The following is a 13,452-nucleotide window of genomic DNA, read 5'->3' as shown; positions in this document are numbered from 1 at the left end:
AGGGTTTACATTTTTTGCACTAGCAGTGCTTATCCATACTTCATTAATAATGCTAAAGAATCATTAGAAGAAGCGCTGCTTGGGAGTACAGAGAATGGCTACTTACTTCTTCTCCCTTACTGGGTACTGCTTTGGGAAGTTAGAGATCACCCTCAGTCTCATTTCACACGTGGCAACCTTTTTCTTTTCATTCGCCAGATCTCAGTTCTCCATTCGTCTGAAAACTCGCTCCTCCCATGGGATGATTTTCTATGTCTCAGATCAGGAAGAAAATGACTTCATGACTCTATTCTTAGCCCACGGCCGCTTGGTTTTCATGTTTAATGTTGGCCACAAAAAACTGAAGATTAGGAGCCAAGAGAAATACAATGATGGATTGTGGCATGATGTAAGTTGAAGGCAGAGAATATTATTCTCAGCAAATATTCACCACTGGCAAATGGACTGGCACTAATGCCCACTATTGGTTTCCCTAGAAGCTTCTATTTTAAACTTGTTTCCATACACTCAGAGTTCAATTTCAAAAACTTGTATTAATTTCTTATAAAAATCCTGAAGCACACTCTTTTAAAAGAGATACAGTCTGAGTATAATTTTTTGACCAATCAATTTTAATGCAATTATTTTAACCAAAGAATCAATGGCCAACATAAACTGAAGTTTGGTGTCTAAGGATTTTTCACTTGTGTTTTTCCTACTGCCTTAATATTCTAGATTTTCAACAGCAATTACTAAATGTCTTTCCTGGACTAAGCTGTGGAAGATGCAAAGTGAGGAGTGTATCTGTTAGGGAGATAGGACATAACAGGGAGAACTACCTGAGTACTGAAGCAAGTCAGTGTGTATATAATGGAAAGAGTAAGCAATGTAAGCTGCCTTAAAGCAAATTATAATAGATTAAGGAGACAGCAAGTAGGCTGGCCAGCTGGAAGAGCTTTATAGAGAACTCTGCCAAATATATGTTACATTCAGAAGTTAAGCCTGTAACTTTGAATCAAGCCTCAAAGCAAGAGACAAACTCCTGACCTTCGGAGAAGGACCCTTTTTCCAAAGGATTTCTGCAGATTTCCCACAGTATTGAAATAGTAAAGTTGGGAGGGGAGGCAACATGGTCTTTCCCCTCATCCAGGGATGTACTAGAGATGTGCTATTTACCTTCTCTCCATCCAGGTGATATTTATTCGGGAAAAGAGCAGTGGCCGACTGGTAATTGATGGTCTTCGAGTCTTAGAAGAGAGTCTCCCTCCTACGAGAGCTGCCTGGAAAATCAAAGGTCCCATGTATTTGGGAGGTGTCGCTCCTGGGAGAGCTGTGAAAAATGTCCAGGTAAGCCAGGTTGTGACTAGGGAGAGTCGTTGACCTTTAGAGCTGGAAGATTATTTACTCCAGCCCTCCTTCTATGATTAGGAAACTGGCCAGAGTGAAAGGGTAGTTTGACTGGATATGAGTGAGTGTTGTACACCCTCTGGCATTACAAAGTCAGAAGTGATCTTTTAATTCTAGGTAAAGGTGAGATGAAAAAAGTTTCAGAGGTATAAATTATCATGAAAATTTATGTTTTCGGAAGATTCTTATTTATCCAGCAAGTACCCATACCTTTAGGTTAAAAAAAAAGAAGTCATTTGATTATGTATTATTGAGTGAAAAAAACCTTTCAGGCAATTATGTAAACCATGGTCCCATTTTTGTTTCTTAACACACACACACACACACACACACACACACACAATTTGTAAATGTGCAAGGAAATATGGTTACCCTGAGAGAAGTGAGGGCATAGTAAGAAACATGTTATTTTTATAATTTAAAAGTTTAAAATATTATACTTTTAAAAAACAATTTTATAATAAAGGGACTGCATTAAAGGACTAAATTTTCATATATAAATATAGATTTGATTTTAACACAGTTAATACATTTCTAAAATTCATTACATATAGGATAACACAAAAAGGCAAGTAGTCCCATTTTATGACCACTTCTTTAAAAGATTTCAAAAGCAGTTATCATGTCCTGTGGTATGATAAATATTCAACCACAAAGACAGCCAATGGAGCCAGAAATTTGAGCTTTCTGATGTTTATTTAGCCATAGTAAATTTAACAAGAACATTGCTAGCCCTGATCAGTGTTAGATGATCTCTTAGACACAGCTATCATTCTTGAAGAAAAACAAACTAGGATATTTCTAATATTTACTTTGAAAATCACAACTACAATTTATTTGGTCAGGGTATACGTAAACATTTTCATACTTAATTACAGTAGGCTGACATCAAGGAAAATTCCAGCTTGAAAGAACTAGTTAAAAAGCAACTACCTGGAAAACTATTTATCATTCAGATAACTAAGATAAATCAGGAATTACTTAGTTTCTCTCGAGACTCAAATTCCTTCACTTTTATTCCCTTTGGTGCATCTGTGAGTGTTGAAAAAATGGATTTTAAGAAATGTCTTCTTCCCTTAGATAAACTCAGTCTACAGTTTCAGTGGCTGTCTCAGCAATCTCCAGCTCAATGGGGCCTCCATCACCTCTGCTTCTCAGACATTTAGCGTGACTCCTTGTTTTGAAGGTCCAATGGAAACAGGAACATACTTTTCAACAGAAGGAGGATATGCAGTTCTGGGTAACAATGACTTATGCTAAAAACATGAATCATGAAATACTTCTTTCTTAGGACTGGATAACAGGGATATTGGGGCCCATTAGTTAGAACTTCAGAATGCCAAACTCACTCAGCCCTAGAAAATGGCCTCTTTCCACAAGGACCACTTCCTCCCTTCCTACTACTACAGACCAGAAACCCAGGCCCATCCCTGATTGCTTTCCCTGACCAGCTTCTCCACAGTTTCTAAACCTCTGGATGCAGACCATCTTGGCTCCTTTAGAATTGTCTATGCTGCTCTGTGGTCTGATCCATGTCAGCTCTTGACCACCTGGCTCTCTAGGTCTTCCTCTCCTCCCTCATAGCATGACCCATTGTCCCTACTAAAGGAAGTTCCACTTCCTCCCCTTGCGCTATAATAGCAGCAGACAGTGCTAACCTTCAGAAATTTTATTTCTGAACTAGAGGCCCGGTACATGAAATTTTTTCACGGGTAGGGTCCCTAGGCCTGGCCAGTGATCAGAGATCTGTAGGGCGACCAGCAGGGCAATCGGGGGACCCCCACTGGCACCTGTCTTGGCTGGCCTAGGGCCTGCAGGCTGGGGGCAGCTCCTGCATTGAGCATCTTCCCCTGGTGGTCAGTACACGTCATAGCAACCAGTCATTCCACCAGTCGATTTGCATATTAGGCTTTTATTATATAGGATTTGTATTCTCCTTGGCTATTTCATTCTCTCTCATTCAACAGTTTTTATTGTATGCTTCCAATCTGACTGTCCCTCTGCCAGGTGAAGGAACATAAAAGTTCTAAAAATAAATAGAAGCTTACTGACTCCACACAATCACCATCCAGTACATTCCAACAAACATTCCTTAGCACAAACATTAGGTGTGAGCACCAGGGTATATGTTGGGAAAGAGGATAGGAAAAAGGTATAAAATCTTCCACATATTCCCTGCTCTCAAGGCCCTTAGGTACTTTGTGCTCCTCCTGAATAAAGACATTCCAATGCAGCCAAGTAGACCTTCTTAAACCACCACAATGTCCAATAGAGTAACTAGAGGGAATATTTCCTCTCTTTGTCTAGCTCATGATATTACTTTCTTTTCCTTTTTCCCTACTAAAACACCTACACTCACATTTCTCAGCCTTTCATTATTTTTCAGTGATAAGAACTCAGAAACATGGACAGCTTAAAATGCATAGCAACTAGCACAATTTATGTTCCCCATAAACATTAACTATTAATAGCAGGAAAAATTAAAAAGTGATTTATAAGGAGACACATTGAGTGAACATTACTAAGATGCCCCAGTTTGCAGTGGGTCTCTTGGAGTGAGCAAGGCTATTCTCAAGAAGAATTCATTTTCTTTCATCGCTGCAATAGCAGCTCCTACCTGCATTTGCTCATCTCACTTCTTCTTTCCTATAAAATGCTCAGCAGCACTGGTAGAAGCTATCTTTATTTGTTTAAAAATTGTTTTATAAGACAGATCTCATCAAGTCAGCTTTATCGTTCAGTGAATTCAAAGTAAAATCTGACTTCCATATTTGCACACTAGAGCCCTTCCACCATGCCTCCTCCTCCCCCACAGTGGTTCTCAACCTTCCTAATGCCGCGACCCTTTAATACAGTTCCTCATGTTGTGGTGACCCCCAACCATAAAATTATTTTCGTTGCTACTTCATAACTGTAATTTTGCTACTGTTATGCATCATAATGTAAGTATCTGATATGCAGGATGTATTTTCATTGTTCGCGACCCACAGGTTGAGAACCGCTGCCTTAAGAGGACAATCCAGCCACAGGGGCCTCCACAGCGCTCTCCAGACACTCCCGCCTCTGGACCTCGTGTACCTTTCCTCCTTTCTCACTTGGGACATATTAAATGGTCCTCCTCCCTGAGCTCCCACAGCCATAGAGTATTTTCAACATGCTGTCCCCGCCCCATACTCCACTAGCGTGATGTGCTACTATCTCAGTTCCCCACAGAGCTTTCCACAGTGTGTTTGACATTTAAAAAAAAAATCCACTTTCTACTTTTCTACTAAAAAAGGCGTCATACTTTCAAATATACATACAAAAATATATTTTTACAAAGTGACACCATAGTTACAAAATTGAGGTTGCTGTTCTTGAGGCCTACTAGTATTTCTCTCCACAGATGAATCTTTCAACATTGGATTGAAGTTTGAGATTGCCTTTGAAGTCCGTCCCAGAAGCAGTTCCGGAACCCTTGTTCACGGCCACAGTGTCAACGGGGAGTACCTAAATGTTCACATGAAAAACGGTCAGGTAGTGTGTTGAAAATTGTGTTAACGGGCTGTCTCCTGTGACCTTGGCTTCTTGATCTAAAGAAGATATATTTACAGAAGGATTTCATCAATCTTTCCTAACTGGGAGGGGAAAAAAACAGGGAAGCTATAACGTGAAATTTAGATGCAGGCAATATTGAGATTCAAATTTAGGTATATGCTGGGAATTGATTTGATTAGAACAAAGAGCCATGAAAATGTGACATAGGTTTTTAAAAAAACATCAACAATAACCACATAATTAAAGGGTTTTAACAAAATAATTGGACCTTCCTTTTTACAACAAATGGAAGCAGCAAACATCCCCAACTATCAAAACCAACAAATATTAAAACAACTACCTAGAATCTATGTATACTAGATGTATATACATACATCTATTATGTTCAAAGCTAGAAATTTTAAAAATTGTTATAAATACAACTTTCATTCTAAAATAGTACTAAAGAACTTCCATGAGATCATTCAAATATAAGAAAAAGCAACATATCTTATTGGTGTCCCTAACTTGACATAACTGATTTTGAGTTCTGATACCTTCTATTAAACCATGTAGTAATAATAAAATGAATCCTTCTATGGTGCTTCCTATGTGCGAAGCACTATTCTAAATGCTCCATATGGACCAACTCATTTAATCCCCAGTAGTTCTGTGAGGTTGGTATTATTATCTTCCTTGTTTTACAAATGAGAAAACTGGCGGAGTAAGTGGGAGCACGGGGATATGAACCCAGGCAGTTTGGCTCCAAAGGCCATGCTCTTCACCAATGCCACAGGTGCTTTGTCTAACACCTTTAAAAAGTAAAGGACTTCATTCTGTTATCGTATTCCTTCTCTTCCTCATCTCTCCTGTCCTTATTTTGTTCTCTCTTCTGAGCATTCAGTTTAAACTACTTCCTAGCCTATTGCAGAGTGACCCCTTGTGTTCAAATTGCAAAGCATGGATAGATGTTTGTTAACCAATGCTTCCCTGTGAGTTAAGAAATTTCGTTTTATCATGATGAAGAGAAATTAAGATATATAATGTACCTGGCCTTTTGCAGGTCATAGTGAAAGTCAACAATGGCATTAGAGACTTTTCCACCTCAGTAACTCCCAAGCAGAGTCTCTGTGATGGCAGATGGCACAGAATTACAGGTGAGGAGAGCTGTGTGTCCTGGGTTTCCTTATAAAGTGAGTCCACACACCCACCTGCGGGATGCTGCTGGCAGAACTTAGACTATAACCCATATGATGGGATAGATGATCAATGAGAGTCTAGAAGTAGCTGAGAAGAGAGTCAAATGTTATTGTACTAAAATGTATATTGAATCCACATGTTATTTGAAAATATGAATGCGGCCAAAATAGTCTTATGGAGTTATTTAAATAATGCATAACTTATGGGAAAAATTTGTGGCAGTATCTTAAGTATTCTTAAATATCTATATGAAAAGAGTAGCAAAGGAAAATGTCACAATGATTGCTTGGTTAGACATTGATGTTTTCAATGATATAAAAGTAAGTGTGGGATTTATTCTGAATAAAACCTGTTGCTGTGATAAATGAGTTTATGTGAAAATGAATCACTTCAGTGCCATCTTTGACCAGACTTTGCCTTGTATTTCAGTTATTAGAGATTCAAATGTGGTTCAGTTGGATGTAGACTCTGAAGTGAACCATGTGGTTGGACCCCTGAATCCAACACCAGTTGATCACAGGGAGCCTGTGTTTGTTGGAGGTGTTCCAGGTAAGAATTGTTTAAAAAGGACAAGTTCCAAATCCGAAAAACAGTAAGTTCTCATCATTACCGTTATAGTATTGAGAATTGAGCCAAGTGTTTCCACAATTCATCTAATAACTCTAAGGATTTTATATACAATGTCCTTTCATGGGGAAAATTATACTGACACCTGTGACTCCTCATACAAGGATTATAACGAAGTAACACTGAAAAAACTATACTCCAACACTCTAACCAGTAGATATTACTCTCCCTCTGCCATATTTGTTTATCCTTTCCTTTTCCCTTTACAAAGCCTCCTCACAGACACACAGTGAAACACTATCCCTAGCACAAAGAAAACTCATTTTCTAATACTGCTCTAGGATCTGAGAACCTTGGACTAAAAGTTCACTGATAATTGCTTCCATTACTTAGTAGGAAAGAAGAGAATACAGTGTTCTCCCTGTCCAGGATTAGGCTCAATTTTCACAAAAAGTTGCAGACCTGGAGTTCTGTTGTTCTTATGTAGTGGCATGTCCTAAAGAAGGTTCCCAGTTGCAATTCTGTAAACATCATCAGTAACATCGCTGCTGTCATCTTCCAAGAATGGTGTGTAATCCAGGATGGTGAGAGGAGGACACATATGAACAGCCCACATTTGTTTTAAACCTCAGAAGCAGGCACCATGACCTATTTTTTTCCAGCTGGTTTAGTGTTCTTTTTTTTTTTTTTTTTTTTTTTTTTAGTTTTATCTGTTTTAATAGTCTGTTTAAAGTATTACAGATGTTCCTTTTTTTCCCCCATTGACCCCTCCACCTCAAACCTGCCCCCCCACCTTTGCCACACTATTGTCTGTGTCCATGGGTTACACATATATGCATATAAATTCTTTGGTTAATCTCTCCCCACTCCTCAAGTCCCCCACCTTTCCTTCTGAGATTAATCAGTCTGTTCCATGCTTCTAAGTCTCTGGATCCAGTTTGTTCATCAGTTTATTTTGTTCATTAGATTCCACATATGAGTGAGAGCATGTGATACTTGTCTTTCTCTGACTGGTAACCCATGAGACAGCATGGAGGGACCATGACCTTTCATTAAATGTTTTTGTTTTCACATATTTCAATAACTTGGGAAAACCAAAATACAGCTGGAGAGAAGGATATAAGAAAAAAAGATAACAGAACTTTTATATCTTGAATTTGGTTGGGACGTTAAGGAAAAACAACATGAGTTTCCCCAGCCTCCTAACTAAATTATTTTAGACTGGCCCATACAAAGGCAGATAATGTTTTAAGTAATAGAGTGAGAAAGCACAGATAAAATTGTGCATCTGACTTTGGGTATTCCCAACATTATTACTAAACTCTCCTCTGCTTTGTAAAATGTAAAATTTTCAAACACCAACATTGACAATGGCAGTAACTTGCTGATGAAATACTTGGGACACCCATAAAGCAACCCTTCCTCTCCTTCATTGTCCCTAGCCCTTCCTATTGCCATTCCCGAGTCCTCTCCGCCTGCTCTTGCCTTCCATTCTGAAAGGGAATCTTGGCAAAGGCCATCACAGCACTTACCAAGTGGATGTGTCACATCATTTCTTATATTTCTTCACATTGCTTTATTTCTAAATATTACAATATCATTTGAAATATTTTAAATTCCCCAAGGGCCTACAGGATCAAGTTGAGCATAGCACACAAGGCCCTTGATCATCTGGCCCCTACTTAACCCTGCCTCTGGGGTCTTCCCAGGCCTTCCAGGACTTGCAGTTCCCTGAATGTGCAATGATGCTCTGTTTGCTCCAGGCCTTTGCCCAGATGCACAGGGACTCAGTTTCTGGAAAATACTTTTCTTCTTTTCCTTCCCTAGTACCTTTTCAAGAAATAACTTCTTCCATTCCTCCCCCAATGTAACTCCTTTCTGACCTTTAGGACTCAGCTCAGATTCTACTTGTATAGACATGCCCCCTTTCTCCCTAGAACATGCTATGCATACCGCTGTTACAGCATTTACCACAGAATGTTGTTGAAATAAATAGTATATTCCTTGCTGCCAGGGAACATGACTTCATTTAACACACAACAAACATTTATTAAGAGTCTATAAAACCCCATGCTAGGTTCTGGGAAACGGACAAAACAAGGATGGCCCTCCCTCATATAAGTTATATTTGTTCTTTACTTTGCACCCAAAGTACTCACTATTTCACACAAACAAATATTTGTCTCTTTTATTTTTGTTAGTTTTAGATTCTGATCTCAGCATCACATACCACCATCATATCTCACTACAGCAGTTGGTAAGCTCCACAGACTGGGTGGGCAAGATGCACCTGAAGACAAATTCAACCTGCCTGAGACATAATGAATAGTGAATTATATTTAATTTTTATTGATTTTTGAGAGAGAAACACAGAGAGAGAGCCATCAATTTGTTGTTCCACTTGTTTATGCATTCATTGGTTGATTCGTATATGTGCCCTGACCAGGGATCAAACCTGCAACCTTGGCATATCGGGACAATGCTCTAACCAACTGAGCTATTTGGCCATGGAAAAGAGCAAATTTCAGATAATGAGCCAGCACACAGGAACTAGCATGCGAGGAGGTGCCTAACCACCAGCCCAAAGCTTTTCATTCCTTCTAGGGATCATGCCAGCAAACCTAACACAAAAGCAATTTTGTTTGTAAGAACAAACAAAAATTATAGTTTAAGCTGATGTCATTCATTACATCATTTTAAGCTGTTCAAGATTAATTCCACCAAGATCACATCAGAAACTGGGGCATGAAACAGAATAACTAGAGGAAATTAGGCATAAACTAAAACCCCCATATGAAATTAATTCTCTTAGAATCCCAACCAGTTCTTCTATACCATGTGGAACCCTGGTGACATTATTTCTATTAATAAAATGTTAATTCATTAAAATTCAATGAAGTACACACCAAAATAAGTCAACTTTACTGTATGATAATTTAAAAGTCAACGTTAGAAGTAAAAAAAAAATTTGTTACTGTAGTCCACAAGTGCGCGCACACACACACACACACACACACACACACAGATCTGACCTTACATTCCTTTAGTGAAAATCCTGAATTATCCTGTATATAGCCAGGCTTTCAGCCTGAGGAATGTGCACTCTTAAAATCATGTGTTGATTTTATTAATCAATTACCTTAGGGTTCTGGAGCACTTTATTATTGTCATTACCTATAGTAAGTCGTGTCGTGAATTGTGCATACCATAAATTTCTGTATGAATTATTTCCTCTAGATGACGTCCCCCCTGAGCTAAAAAGTGGTAAGCTTGGACAGAATCAAAACCCGTGTTCTAAAGCTAGTCTCCAAAATGGGCAGAAGACTTACAGTCTTCCCTGTTTGCTCATTTTCATTCTGATGATGCACACTGAGCAGGCGTAAAGAATATATATGTAGTCATACTAATCTAGAGAAAGGGGGAATTGATCTTTCAGGCCCCTTCCAAATCTAAAACTTTATAATTATCATGCTAGATATGAAATGCTATTTCCATTATTTATTTTTAGTACAAAGCTTCTGTGTATCCTTAATCTACATTGCATAGAAAACTTATTCTAGCAGCTTGATATTTAATTTGCTGTGTTGTTTTATATTCCTTCCTGACTTATTTCTAAGTATTTTTCATCTTTTATCCGCTCCTGCTCACATAGCTTTTTGTACATAATAATAAGCTTTGGCTTAATGGATTTTAATTTTATAATATTTCTAAGCTCTTTAAATTGCCTTAAATTACATTGCTTCTATCATCCCAACACATTTAATTGTGTCTGTGCAATTAATAAGCATAAGGCTTCTTCTAGATCTCTAATTAAGATAAGAAAGTTCTCCTGGCATACCGCAGGGCACCTTTGCCCACACAAAGACTAGGCTGGTTATCACTATCCTATTTATAGTTCTTAAACCCTGAGCTCAGAAAAATTAAAACTTGGTTTATTCGAATTCATTATTTTCTCATTATGTTTTATGAGCTTGGCAAAAGTGTGGAGGCTTAAGGGCGAACAATAATGATACCAATTAAATAGAAACATTAACCAAGTCCAAAAATAGTATGGAAACTAAAATTTCTTCCCCCTTCTCAGCAAAACACACAAAATAAGTGGGGCTCGGGTAAAATTAACTCCAAAAAGTACAGGTAGATCCTGAAAATTCACTGCTGAGGCTTTGCATGTAACTGGCAAATTTCTGTTTTGGAAGACGGCTGAAACATACTTAGAAATTTATTGTGAAAAACATGGAAAAACTTTGTAGTTACCACATGTTCATATTACTTCAAAAGCAGATTATGTCCCTAAGAATATTAGTAAGTAACTGTATCTCATTTTTGACATGTAAATCATCCTGATGTGAACAATTTTTACCATGAAATACTATCTGGGCTTGGAATGCCTCAATTGCCAGCTTTCATTGCTTTCTTTCTTCAGAGTCTCTACTGACACCACACTTGGCCCCCGGCAGACCCTTCACAGGCTGCATCCGTCACTTTGTGATTGATGGGCGCCCAGTGAGCTTCAGTAAAGCAGCCCTGGTCAGCGGCGCCGTGAGCATCAACTCCTGTCCAGCAGCCTGACACAGCAGAGCAAAGATGCCCAAGTACGAAGTTCTTCAGAGCACTGAGAGGGACTCCAAGCCAGCCGGAGGACCAGCAGCCCTTCCTCCGGTGGGAGCTTTCAGCCATGACTTAAAGGGATCATCAGGGACTGGATGTTTATTATTTCTCTTTTGGATTCTTACTTTGGATCTAAAATGTCTGCAATCAAAGAAGTGTTAAACTTACTTGTATTGTATTACTTCCTGCTGGTGAAATTATTGTTCCTGTTTCTAATAAAATAGAAGGGACACATTTTTAAAGTGTGGCTAGATTCTCAGATTCATCTTTCTTTTGAGGAAGATAATGTTCAATCTATACCAAAATATTTTTGGTATGCTTTTCGTTATCCTAGAAAGATTTACTGATTTACATAACATCTAAAAACAGATGACAGATTTGCTTTTAGCACTTCTGATTTGTCTATCAATATAACAAGAACTAGAGGCCGTGCACAAAAATTTGTGCACTCGGGGGGGTCCCTCAGCCCAGCCTATGCCCTCTTGCAGTGTGGGACTCCTCAGAAGATGCCCACCCCAGCAGGGACCCTACCCCATGGAGGTTTGGCCAGCCTGGGTGAGGGGCTGATGGCTGTTTTCAGGCTGGCCACGCCGCCTTTAGTATGGGGGGGTCCCTACTGGGGTGCCTGGCCAGTCTGGATGAGGGGCTGAGGGCCATTTTCAGGCTGGTCAAGCACCCTGGAGACGTAAGCTCCCAGCCTCTCCTTTTTTCCTTTTTTTCTTTTTTTTTTTTTTATTCTGGGATTTATTTACCTTCTGTAATTGAAACTTTGTTGCCTTTAGTGGAGGCCTGCGGAAAGCTTGGCTTCCTCCATCACCAGGGGCAACCCACTCCTGCTCACTCCAGCTCCGTGGCCACGGCTGGCTGAAAGCTGGTATCTGGGGTTTGTTTACCTTCTATAATTGAAACTTTGTTGCTTTCAGTAGAGCTCAAAGCCGAGCCATGGCAGGTGGGGAACCTTGGCTTCCTCCATCACTGGAGCAAGCAAGCCTCCCGCTCGCTCCAGCTCCATGGCTTCCAGCCACCATCTTGGTTGGGTTAATTTGCATATAGTCGCTCTGATTGGCTGGTGGGCGTGGCTTAAGGCATAGCAAAAGTATGGTCAATTTGCATGTTTGTCTTTTATTAGTATAGGATGTTTTAGGTTTATAGCAGTTATTAAGCTTTAATAAAGTAAATTTCTAACAAATTATTAGAAACATTAAATTATACTTTAATTTTTCTAGATAAGAAAAAAGGAATTAAACTACTTTTTTTCCTTATTTCTTTAAAATAAAATTGTACATAAGGGGAGGCTCCTGTGGGATATTATTATGGTGTTCTATAGGAATACTGGGGGGAGGGGGGGGACAGTAGAGACAGTAGGACAAAATAATGAATTCAATTTAAAATTATAAAAGTCATTTTACTAAAAGGTTTTTACCCTCACATATATGTAACACAACTAGTCTTATCTCTAAAATTTTATAATATTTTAGGTATATATATTAATAAAGTCTGAAAAAATAGGCTTGAATAATGGGTGGAATATTAAAATACAGAAAATGAAATAAAAGAATTATACATGAAAAGGTAATCAAACTTGAAAATAAAAATAGGCCCTCATATCAACAGGATTAAAGATATGGGGTGGGGAATAACTGGGGCAAGGGGGGATAAAATATTTTGAAGAATTACTAAGGGAATAAAATAAACTCTTACCTTGAAATGTTATATAGGTATACTTAAATTCCCTGCTACCCTCCTGTCTCAGGTACATTAATACTAATGTTGAAGATATCAATAAAAATAGCTAATATCAATTCATAGAGGACTTACTAAGTGCCAGGCTCCATAATAAACTAAAGTTAATTTCATTTCATCACCCCACTAACCCTATAAGGGAGCGTTTGCAGATGAGAATCTGAAACTTAGGACAGTGAGGTAACTTTTCAGCTGTCATTCAGCTAGACTGAAGAGCCAAAATTTAAATGAGGAGCAGCATGATTATCCCTTGCTTTCCGTCTCCAGAGGACTATGTGCTTTAGGCCTACTCTCAGCTCATCTATAAATCTGGAGTCACAAACCTAAATGCCTATACAGCCAGAGAAGTAACATCAGAGCAAAGCTGGTGGAATCTGACTGAACAAATCAATAGGCACTTGCCATGGCTGGTCTAGAAGCACAGCAGTGCTC

At 38.8% G+C, this 13,452-nt stretch overlaps 1 protein-coding gene across 2 annotated transcripts in view; it reads left to right on the top strand.

The window, feature by feature from the left end:
- The window catches only part of LAMA4 (laminin subunit alpha 4), a 137,071-nt gene extending 125,547 nt beyond the window's left edge, over positions 1 to 11,524 (top strand). For both annotated transcript variants that reach the window (XM_081094524.1, XM_081094523.1), the window contains exons 32-38: positions 199 to 388; positions 1,171 to 1,326; positions 2,467 to 2,626; positions 4,772 to 4,902; positions 5,966 to 6,059; positions 6,532 to 6,651; positions 11,093 to 11,524. In XM_081094524.1, coding sequence (XP_080950650.1) covers positions 199 to 388; positions 1,171 to 1,326; positions 2,467 to 2,626; positions 4,772 to 4,902; positions 5,966 to 6,059; positions 6,532 to 6,651; positions 11,093 to 11,238 — 997 coding nt within the window. In that variant the 3' untranslated portion in view covers positions 11,239 to 11,524. The remainder of the gene's footprint in view (positions 1 to 198; positions 389 to 1,170; positions 1,327 to 2,466; positions 2,627 to 4,771; positions 4,903 to 5,965; positions 6,060 to 6,531; positions 6,652 to 11,092) is intronic.
- The last annotated feature ends 1,928 nt before the right edge of the window (positions 11,525 to 13,452 follow it).

This window comes from Myotis nattereri (assembly GCF_964212035.1).
Source record: "Myotis nattereri genome assembly, chromosome: 6".
NCBI classification, from domain to species: domain Eukaryota; kingdom Metazoa; phylum Chordata; class Mammalia; order Chiroptera; family Vespertilionidae; genus Myotis; species Myotis nattereri.
This window is presented reverse-complemented; position numbering and strand designations above follow the sequence as displayed.